The sequence below is a fragment of the Octopus bimaculoides genome, chromosome 28, assembly GCF_046866305.1.
Source record: "Octopus bimaculoides isolate indiv1 chromosome 28, ASM4686630v1, whole genome shotgun sequence".
Lineage (NCBI taxonomy): Eukaryota > Metazoa > Mollusca > Cephalopoda > Octopoda > Octopodidae > Octopus > Octopus bimaculoides.
The window spans coordinates 16,622,161-16,634,058 of NC_142955.1; the positions used below are offsets into that span (position 1 = coordinate 16,622,161).

The window sequence follows — 11,898 nt, forward strand, 5'->3', positions numbered from 1 at the left end:
CATGGCCGCAGTCAAATGACTGAAACAAGTAAAAGAGCAAAAGAGAGAGAGAGAGAGAGAGAGAGAGAGAGAGAGAGTAAACAACACATATTTTGTAGTTTTAGGCGTTCAATATGCGGTAATTGGTCAGTTTGCTCAGATAAAAGAGTAAATAGAAATTAAGGGGGAGGGGGGGCAAGTAGTAAAAGAAACAAAGGGACGAATCGTGGACGTAGCGTTCAATCAAGGAAACTTGGAGTCAGCATTCTTCAGTGGTTGGCACGGCGTCGTCGACTAATTAGGAATATGTACACCTGTGGAAACTGTTATTCACCATGCGGCCTTACTACACTTGGTGACGTCACTGATGGAAAATTATGGCACGGCAGGCGTTGTAAAAGGAGAAAATGTGTTCGTTTACCGTTCATTTCTTGCGATAAGGCATCTTTCGCCAGTGTTTATGTTGTGTAGTGTGAAGGCGCAATGGCCTAGTGGTTAGGGCAGCGGACTCGCGGTCATAGGATCGCGGTTTCGATTCCCAGACCGGGCGTTGTGAGTGTTAATTGAGCGATAACACCTAAAAGCTCCACGAGGCTCCGGCAGGGGATGGTGGCGAACCCTGCTGTACTCCTCCACCACAACTTTCTCTCACTCTTACTTCCTGTTTCTGTTGTGCCTGTATTTCAAAGGGTCAGCCTTGTCACACTGTGTCACGCTGAATATCCCCCGAGAACTACGTTAAGGGTACACGTGTCTGTGGAGTGCTCAGCCACTTGCACGTTAATTTCACGAGCAGGCTGTTCCGTTAATCGGATCAACTGGAACCCTCGACGTCGTAAGCGACGGAATGCCAACACACATGTGTAGTGTAAAAACTTGACTTATCTCCCCCTTAATTTTTATTTACTTTTTTTAAAAATTTAACCAAACTGAACAATTACCTCAATATTCGTTTTATTCGCTTTCCGTTTCGATTGGTCGTTGTTTTTTCTTTCGAAAATGCGAAAAAAGAGTAAACAACAAAAAGAGTTAAAAAAAAACAAACAAAAACAGAAACAAAATGCAAACAAATGAAATATTGACGGAATTTTACTTTACGCACGCCATTATAACCCTTCATAACTTTTTTATTTTTTGGAATTTTCAGAAAATTTTTGCAAATTTGTATTCTAGGCGTGCGTGTGAGTATGCGGGTGCCTTTTTGTGTACTCGCTCCTAGCTTCAGTGTCTCATTTTGCCCACCTCAACGACTTCAAAGCAAATATCGACTTCAACAGGATATGAAATGATGGTAAATTATTAAGAAATTATTTACGGAAATTGCCGAACAATTAGCTGCAAGAAAATGACAAGAAAATGATAGGATTGTAAACATCATCCAAATATTGCGTTTCAGGCAAACAAAATTATAGATGAAGCATTTAATAACACTTTATTCATTCATAAATGAAGCCTTCATTCACACTTTATTCATTTATAAATTAAGCATTCATTCACACTTTATATATTTTAATAAATTAAGAAACAACGTAAAAACTGATAGACTTTATTATGTTGTTGGTAATTCAGAGACTATATGTTAATTTCTATTTAAGGATCTACATTTAAAATATTTTGCCTCCTCGGAACAAACTTCAGTTTTTTGAGCAATGTCGACATGATCCGAGTCATTTGTTTACAGCCATTGTTTTCCGAATTATCCGAACTTTGGAATTTACAAGAGGCAATATAGTTTGAGACAGCTGTTAATAGTTTCATGATTTCATATTCAGTGCCATACTTAATGAAAACGTTGCTTAATGTTTTCATAAACGGCGAATCTTCATGTCCGCCGCTGATTGGCAGAAATTCATTCCACCACGAACGAAAAACCAACCGATCTGCCGTAATTGGGATTTTACGTTGCGTAGGTTCGGGTTCAGGTCCATCAGTTACGTGGTGTCCTCTATCTACACGACTTGGTCCAATAAAAATTAATTTAGGTACTCCTTTTAAAAATCGACACTTATCGGCTGTCAGATTAGAAATTAGTGCAACTTCGTCAAATCCATCGTTTTTAAGATTATGGTTCGTAATTGCACAAACAAAGCAACCAATATTACAATCTTCGTTAAAAATTTCCAAACCTTTGCACATTATTTTAAAATCGTCATAAATAAGGACATAATTAAATCCAATACGTTTTAATGCCCTTCCAAAATCTATTGCATCGTATGATGAACACCCAGAGTCGACTTTATAAGCTACATGTGTTTTATTCTTCATATCATATTCAACGGAATATTCCATGAGAGCTTCGTCAATTGGTGAATACTACTGATCGCTTGTCTCAACGTTTGCTCTTCCAGCGGCCATAGTAATCAATATAACAATGTGATGAGCTGAATGTAGTTACGTGTATGATATATTATTTCTGCCCTCCCATCTGACTAACGTAAGTTTGCTACTGATGCGCATGCGTTAACGAAATCCAACTCAAAATATGCACATGCGTCAGAAATTCTCACCGTAAGAAGATCCATATTCATTTGAGGTTGCTACATCTGAAATATTTTAGTTCCTCGGTTGAAACTTTAGTTCTTTGTGCAATGAGGTTATTTGTTTACAGCCATTGTTTTCCGGATTATCTGAACTTCGGAATTCAAGTGAGGCAACATAGAGACGGCGGTTCAAAATTTCATGATATCATATTCAGTGCCATATTTCCTTTAAAAATTTCCTTAAACGTTGCATAAAAGTCACTGCCCTGCCAAGAGATAAATCCTCCGTGTACTTCCACACTTTGCATTATGGATGCCTCATTTGTCTCTGCTTTTCTGTGCGGAACATTTTGCAGGTATCCTCTCTTCTCAATGTTGTCGTATCTATCAACATCCCGGATAACACTACATAACACTGCAAACTCGATATTTTCTTCGACCACGTCGATGATAATGACTACGGGGACGATGACATCACATGTAGTTCAGATGGAATTACAGGATGTCTCTGATGTCACTTCCAGTTTCTATCGCAAAACAATTTCTTTTTCCAAAATGTGCGTGTGTATGCGTGTGTGCGAATGTGTGTGTATCTGTGTGTGCGTACGTGTGTGTGTAGTTTTCTTCAGTGGAATGGTGCTGGGATGGATATGGCCAGAGACTAAACTTGGAGTACTTTGCTGGAGTTAATCGAAAAACAAGATGTAGTTAAGCCGAGGAAATAATATTTTCCCATTCAGTTTTTATTTCTAGCATATCCAGTTTTCTGGTGAGGGGGTTGATCTTTTCCTTCTACTTTTCTGGGGAAATCTGTGCTAGCTGAAAGGATCACACCCAATACGTACAATATACGGAGTTTTGTAGTTTTGGAAATCAGGAAATTGTCTGAGGAGTGACATTGGGCGTTTTCTTCTCAAAGTTTAAAATTGAAAAAATATAATGCTAATAAATAGCGTGAGAAGGATAAAATATCCATACATTGCAGAAAAATACGCTACCGGCCAGCCATGAGACTCGAACTTTATGAAACTAAATTTATAAGTTCTAAAATTACAGATGAATTCGTTACTGGGCAGTTTAGCTTAATGGTAAAGCACTTGACGCGCAAACACACACACACTTACACACACACACACACAAGCCATGAGACTCGAACTTATGAAACTAAATTTATAAGTTCTAAAATTGCAGATGAATTTGTTACTCGGTAGTTTAGCTTAATGGTAAAGCACTTGACGCGCAAACACACGCACACTTACACACACACAAGTGCTTTACCATTAAGTTAAACTGCCCAGTAACGAATTCATCTGCAATTTTAGAACTTATAAATTTAGTTTCATAAACGCTATCGTTAAATTAGAAATAAATTTATTTCTGTATCTTTCAATACATCTCAACGCTTCTAAAACAAACCTTGTTTGTTTACCTTTCATCGTTAGTTGAAAAAAAAAAAAATTTTCCGGATTCGTAATCTCTGCATGTATACATGTGCTTTAAACAGAAAACTAGAATGAAAGTGGGGAAAAAAAAAAAAAATTATCGAACCTCCTATTAATATTTTTTCTTTTTTTTTTTTTTGCAAAATCGTAAACTTCAATAATGAAAACATCGGAATACTTAAGAAATTTTTGAAAAGAACTTTATTCATTTATAAATTAAGCATTCATTCACACTTTATATATTTTAATAAATTAAGAAACAACGTAAAAACTGATAGACTTTATTATGTTGTTGGTAATTCAGAGACTATATGTTAATAAAAGACAAATTTTATTGTGAGATTAACCACCAGAGTAAAAGAAATAGCAGAATCATTGGAAAAAAAAACATTACGCAATGGTGCTGAGATAGTATAATGCAATAAGAAAAGCAAGAAAAATAATTTCTCTTTCGCAGATAAACTTTTACAAATCAAGCGATATATGAAAGCACATGGATAAAATAGCTTACATATTAATATTGTTCATATTTAGTTGTATATAAAAGAATGTTAGTTCAATTTTCTGAGGGAAGAATTAGTTTGTAATTTAGAATGTACCAATAAAGCGCTGGTGTTCTTAGGAAATAGTTTTAGTTAAGCATCTTAAAATGTAAGAGGATATTAATTAAACTAAAATTAAGTTTGCAATCGTATTAGTAATTATTTAGTTAAAAATATTACATTTATTTATTTATCAATTTCTGTTGTAGGTATTACACGTGAAATAGTGTATTTATTTGTAGATGTATGAGTTCTTAAAATATACACCCTTTGAATTTTTAGATGTATGAATATCTAAAATATATTCTTTTCATATAATATGTAGATGCATCAGAAATTCTCACCGTAAGAAGCTGCATTTCTATTTAAGGATCCACATTTGAAATATTTCAGTTCCTCGGTTCAAACTTTAGTTTTTTGAGCAATGTCGACATGATCCGAGTCATTTGTTTACAGCCATTGTTTTCCGAATTATCCGAACTTTGGAATTTACAAGAGGCAATATAGTTTGAGACAGCTGTTAATAGTTTCATGATTTCATATTCAGTGCCATACTTAGTGAAAACGTTGCTTAATGTTTTCATAAACGGCGAATCTCCATGTCCGCCGCTGATTGGCAGAAATTCATTCCACCACGAACGAAAAACCAACAGATCTGCCGTAATTGGGATTTTACGTTGCGTAGGTTCGGGTTCAGGTCCATCAGTTTTGTGGCGTCCTCTATCTACACGACTTGGTTCAATAAAAATTAATTTAGGTACTCCTGCTAAAGATGGACACTTATCGGCTGTCAGATTAGAAATTAGTGCACCTTCGTCAAATCCATCGTTTTTAAGATTATGGTTCGTAATTGCACAAACAAAGCAACCAATATTACCATAACGTTTATCTTCGTTAAACTTTTTCCAATCTTTGCACATCATTTCATGAATTTTAGGTCTTTCGACATATTTAAATCCAATATGTCTTAATGCATTTTCAAATTCTTTTGCGTCGTCTGATGAACCCCCATGGTTGACTATATAAGCAAAAAGTGTTTTTTTTTTCACATTATATTCAGCGAAATATTTACTGAGATCATTGCCAGTTGATGACTGATCGCTTGTCCCAACGTTTGCACTTCCAGCGGCCATAGTAGTCAATGTGATGAGCTGAATGTAGTTCCGTGTATTATATATTATTTCTGTCCTCTCAAATTGCTATCAATCAATACGCATGCGTTAACGAAATCCAAATCCTGGCTTCCAACTCAAAATATGCACATGCATCAGAAATTCTAACCGTAAGAAGATCCATATTCATTTAAGGAATGCCGCACCTTAAATATCTTAGTTCCTCGGTTCAAACTTCAGTTCTTTGAGCAATGAGGTGATTTGTTTACAGCCATTGTATTCCGGATCGCAGTCGCGCTCGCACGCGTACGCACACACACAAACACACACACACACACACACACACGCACACACACACACACACACACACACACACACACACACACACACACATGTAAACCAATTATATTTCATATACACATACATATATGCACGTACGAATGTGTGATACAAGTGTACGTGTGTGTGTATGTATGTGTGTGTATGTATGTGTGTGCGTGTGTTTGAGCATGTGTGTGTGTGTGTGTGTGTGTGTGTGTGTGTGTGTGCAAGTATTATATTATACTCATTTATTGTGCTTTTAATTATTAATTTTTCTATATGTGATAGTGGATTTTCATCGATGAGTTCATGAAACTTGGTTTCAAAAAAAAACCAAATGAATAATATAAAAAAACAAGAATACATATTATTTTCAAATAGTAGAAAATCATTTAGCAAAGTAAAAATAGAACTTATCCATATTTTTCCGTACTTCAGTTCTATTTAAGACCTGACGATTAACTGTATTTTTGAATAGAATTTATTTTCGATAATTTTAATTGATTCTAATCGATTTAAATTTCCTTTGTATTTGAAAATTTGTTATGAAACACGTGTAGTCATTTTATTATCTTTATCTTATGATATTTACTTTGTATTATATTATACTCATTTATTGTGCTTTTAATTATTAATTTTTCTATATGTGATAGTGGATTTTCATCGATGAGTTCATGAAACTTGGTTCTTTTTCCCTAAAACTATATATTTATATATATTTTAATCTGTAAAGCTCAATTTAATCTTAATTTTTTATAAATTGATTTTAATTGAGTTTTTACCTGTAATTTTGGATTTTGTCCCTAATATATATATATATATATATATATATATATATATATATATATATATATATATATATATATATATATATATATTGAAAAAAAGTCGTCAGAATTTTGGAATAACTTCTTTCCTTTATTTTATACATATAGTAGCGCTTTCGTTCGTCTTTCGAACTTTTCAAATATAACTGAAGATACAGAGATCTAGCTTATTTATATAAAAACAGGTGTTTTGGGGGGGGGTTTGTTTATAACAGAACATTGTTTTGTTTTTTTGTTTTTTGGGGGTGAGGCTTTGGAGACAATGGAAGATGTATAAGCAAATAGATAGATAGATAGGCAGATAGAGAGATAGATAGATAGACTGATAGTCAGACAGATAGAGAGATGGATGTGGTAAAAGAGAGAGAGAAGGGCCATTGTATTGAATTGGTCTTTTTAAGGAGTGTCAAAAAAAGGGTTAAAAGCTTGTTGAGACAGATTTTAGGGATGGTAGAAGAAGGAGGAAGAAAAGAAGAAAGGAAGAAGAAAGAAAAAATAGAGAATAATGAATAGAAAATATAAAGAAAACAAAAAATGTCTTCCTGTTTTTTCTTTTGCTTTTAGTTCTTTCATTTTATATTCTTTGTCCTTTCTTTTTATAGACTTTGGGTCCCTTTTAGAATATATTCCTGTCATACATTCATTTATTTATTTATTTTTTGTAAGGTGTAGTTCTGCATGAGAGTATATTAGTATAATCTTTGTAAATTTGAAAAATCGAATTAGTAAAATCAATTAGTAAAAATAACTATATATATCATATCAAACATATATACATATATATACATACAAAACGCATTCCTTGTTTTTCTTTTTTCACTTTCAAACATTTAACTTTGGGAAAAAAATTTTTATGAAGAGTAGTTCCATTGCTTTTCGGTATTGTGGATCGTCCCGTGTACATTTATAAAAGGGAAAGATTTTGAACTTTCCGTCTCCGCATATTCCCAGATGTTTACTTAATGGAATCATTCTTAGTTCTTCTTGTCGGATATGTTGCCTGTGAATTCTTGCACGTTGACAGAGTGAGTTATTCGTTTCGCGAACGTAATTTTCTTTACAGTTTGGACAGGTGATGCAGTATATGAGATTTTGTGTTTTGCAGTTCATATCTGCATTTATTTTAAAAATAGATCCGTTCTTGAATTTTATGTGGGAACCACTTTCTATGTATTTGTAGTTGTTGGTATTGTTATCTATTTGCTTATACACCTTCCATTGTCTCCAAAGCCCCCCCCCCCCAAAAAAAAACAAAAAACAAAACAATGTTCTGTTATAAACAAAACCCCCCAAAACACCTGTTTTTATATAAATAAGCTAAATCTCTGCATTTTCACAGTTATATTTGACAAGTTCGAAAGACGAACGAAAGCGCTAATATACGTATAAAATAAATGAAAGAAGTTATTCCAAAATTCTGACGACTTTTTTTCAATATTTACTTCTGGACATCACACCAAAGGCGGCGAGCTGCCAGAACCGTTAGCACGCCGGGCGAAATGCTTAGCGGTATTTCGTCTGCCGTTACGCTCTGACTTCAAATTCCGCCGAGGTCGACTTTGCCTTTCATCCTTTCGGGGTCGATTAAATAAGTACCAGTTACGAACTGGGGTCGATATAATCGACTTAATCCGTTTGTCTGTCCTTGTTTGTCCCCTCTCTGTGTAGCCCCTTGTGGGTAGTAAAGAAATAACACCTAACACTCTACACACGCACACACACGCACACACACACACACACACACACACACACACACACACACACACACACACACACACACACACACACACACACACACACACACACACACACACACACACATATATATGAGGTTTTAAAAACACTACTTCTGCATTTGTGGATGTATGTGTTTCTAAAGCATATTCTTTTCGTATAATATGCAGAGGCATAAGAAATTCTCGCAGTAAGAAGCTCCATATCCATTTAAGGATTCCACACCTGAAATATTTTACTTCCTCGCTCAAAACTTTAGCATTTGCTTACAGCCATGGTGTTTCGAATAATACAAACTCTGGAATTCAAAAGAGACAAGATAATTTGAATCCGAATCTAGCATCATCGATTTTTTTAATCCCACAACCTGCTTGAATAAAGACTAATTTAGGTATTCCTTATAATGATGGACAGCAATCGAGTCTCGGGCAAGAAAGCAATGCATCTAGCTTCACTTCATCGTCGTATCCATATATAGCCTCGTTTTCTGCACCATGACTCAGAATTGCACAAATAAAGCGATTAATAACGATTTCAGGATTATCTTGCTCAAACTCTTTCATCAAAAGACGATGATTTAAAAAGGGCATAGGATAATCTTCGTTTTATGAAGATTAGCTCAGCTTTTATACAGATGTAAGAGTTGGACAAATGTTTGAGTGCTGAATCTGTATAAAAGCTGAGGTCATCATCATGAAATCAAGATTTTCTCATGCCCTTTTTAACATCTCCGTGTTTTGATGAAAGAGTTTGAGCAAGATAATCCTGAAATCGTTATTAATCGATTTAACTGCGATACACGAAAGACTAACGTAAAAGCTGCTACATTTTATTATTTCGTTGTCATTTCGGAGTCATTATGTTAATAACAGGAGATTATCCACCAGAGTGAAACAAATAGCCGAAGAATTGAAGAAATATTACGCAATGATGCTGAGAAAGTGTAATGCAGGGAGAAGACAAAAGAAAACCAATTGCTGTTTCGCAGACAATGTTTTACGAATCCAGCGATGTATGAAAGCACAGGAATAAAATAACCTACAAATTGATTTTCGTTAAATAAATATCCTCTAACATTTTAAGGTGCTTGACTAAAACTATTTCCTCCCGTAAATTTTACTAAGAACACCAGGGCCTTATAGGTCCATTCTAAATTTCACAATAATTCTACACTTTGAAAATTGAACTAACATTTTTTTATATACAACTAAATATGAACAATATTAATATGTAGGCTATTTTATTCATGTATTTTCATATATCGCTGGATCAGTAAAAGTTTGTTTGCCAAAGAGAAATCGTTTTTCTTTCTTCTCTCACTGCATTAAACTATCTCAGCCCCATTGCGTAATATTTTTTCAATTATTCTGCTATTCTTTTTTAAATCTTATGGATAATCTCCTAATAAAATTAGTCTCATATTAATGTGACATCTCTGAATTTCCAACAACATAATAAAAATCTATCAACTTTTACGCCAGTTCTTAATTTATTAAAATATGTAAAGTGTGAATGAAAACTGTTTCTGTAATTTTCTTTGCCTGCAACGCAATGTTTCGATCATGGGTTCAATCTTTTTATTTTCTTGCATCTGATTGCTCGATAATTTCCGTAAGTAGTTCGTTACGGAAACTGCCGAAGATTTAGACCATCAACGAAACATTGCTCAAATTTTTAAATGCCAACTCCTGAAGGAAAGACATTTGATCAATATTGAACCTTTAACAATCTCACTGATGAGTTCAGCCTTCAGATATGTTTCTATGTAATCCCTTCTGTTTCAATTTTCGGCGGGTTTACCCCAACCCCAACTGCATATTTGTTTTCAAAAATTTCTTACTCATTCCGATGTTTTCGTTATGGAAGATTACCATTTTCCCAGAATAAAAAAGAAATTTTCCAAAATGAAATTTCTTCTTTCCCAGCCAAATGTGTTTTATTTTACAATTAAAAAAAAAAATGTTAAATTTTTTAAAGAAACGACGTTGAGAAATACGGAGATTATGAATCTGTAAAATTATTTTTTTCAATTTCAGGCTTCTAGAAAAAAGATCCTATGTTGCTTCTCATATATTTTCCTGCTTTCCAAAAGTACAACACTCCTTATGTTAGACGTATTGGATATGTTACTTTGCGCCTGCGTAGAAGAAAAATGTGAATGTAGAAGAAATGTGCAAGAAAAAGATGAATCCCTCACTAAAAATTTGGATATGGTTGAAAGAAAAGCTGGGAATATATGTTTTCTTCACCATAACTACACCTTGGTTGTAATTCATTCGATTAATTTCAGCTAAGATCTCCGTATCCCTACCAGAAGAATTCAATTTAAGAAAACTATGAAGATTTCATACAAATACATACACACACACACACACATACACACACAGAGACACACACGCAGACATACACAGACATACGCACACACACACACGCTCTCTTTCATTCACAACACACTTATATACGAGAGCGTTTAACATGCAATTGACCGTTATTTTACAGTGAAATTAATTTGTCCTTGGAAAATGAAACTGTTTTGCGATACAAAGCTGAAGTGGCCCCAAAGACATCCTGTAATGTCATATACACAATGCATGATGTCATTGTCATCTTTGTCATCCTCGTTGTCGACGATGTCGCAAGAGCTATCAAGTTAGAAGTGCTTCTCAGTGTCATCCGGGGAGTCGATTTACAAGAGAACACTCAGAAGACAGGACACATGCAACAAGTTCCTCACAGAATGGTAGAGCAACTTGTGGATTTCATAATGGAACGCGTGGGACTGGGGTCCATTTTATTTACAGACGAGTGCATCAGTTTTTATAATCTCCACCTAGACGCATATTGAGCACGAGTAAAAAGATTAAGATGTAAATTGGGATTGAGCGGGGTTTTGAGATGATGGCATGGAGATGAGGCTTTTGCTGGTGAAGAACGTTCTCAGTCGGCTGAAAACACATTTCCCAGTAGTTTTTAGCGGAGTGTGAATGTGGCTTCAGGCCAGGGAGATCAACAATGGACATGGCATTCATACTGCGACAAATATATGAGAAAGCAGCGCAGCAACAGTAGACACTCTTTCTGGGCTTCTCCAGAGGATGTGACACGGTGGAGATGTATGAATGCTCTGAAAAATGGAGACCTATGGATGCCCTGAGAAGTTTGTTCACATCATCCACCAGTTCCACACGGGAATTATTTGGCGGAGAATTTAGGGAATCTTCTGCAGTCAACCATTGTGAGAAGTAGTGATGTGTGCTTGCCCTGCACCCTTCTGTCTTTGTAACCAGTTGTGCTTGAAAGTATGGTGGTCAACACGCACAAGGAGGTTTTCATCCTTACTAGAATAGACGGGAAATGGATCAACCTGGCCCGACTTCATGCTTCTTCCACAATCAAAGAAATCTGAGTCAAGGTGTTGTCCTCGGCAGAGGCCAACAGCATTGATGACATGCAACACACTA

General features: G+C 35.1%; 3 protein-coding genes across 3 annotated transcripts in view; 1 reads left to right on the forward strand and 2 right to left on the reverse strand.

Annotated features, from left to right (window-relative positions):
* Window positions 1-1,395: 1,395 nt before the first annotated feature.
* LOC106877589 (caspase-7) lies at window positions 1,396-2,244 on the reverse strand. The gene has a single exon (XM_014926529.2). It carries the CDS (start codon window positions 2,242-2,244, stop codon window positions 1,570-1,572), a length of 675 nt encoding a protein of 224 aa, XP_014782015.2. The 3' UTR covers window positions 1,396-1,569.
* A 1,924-nt stretch (window positions 2,245-4,168) lies between these two features.
* Window positions 4,169-5,621, reverse strand: LOC106877590 (caspase-7). The gene has a single exon (XM_014926530.2). It carries the CDS (start codon window positions 5,574-5,576, stop codon window positions 4,833-4,835), a length of 744 nt encoding a protein of 247 aa, XP_014782016.2. The 5' UTR covers window positions 5,577-5,621; the 3' UTR covers window positions 4,169-4,832.
* Window positions 5,622-10,459: 4,838 nt separating this feature from the next.
* LOC106877591 (caspase-7) overlaps window positions 10,460-11,898 on the forward strand; it is a 7,347-nt gene continuing 5,908 nt past the window's right edge. The window contains exon 1 of the mRNA XM_089343935.1: window positions 10,460-11,898. This exon is cut by the window's right edge and continues 5,908 nt beyond it. The gene's annotated coding sequence lies outside the window, so the exon portion shown is untranslated.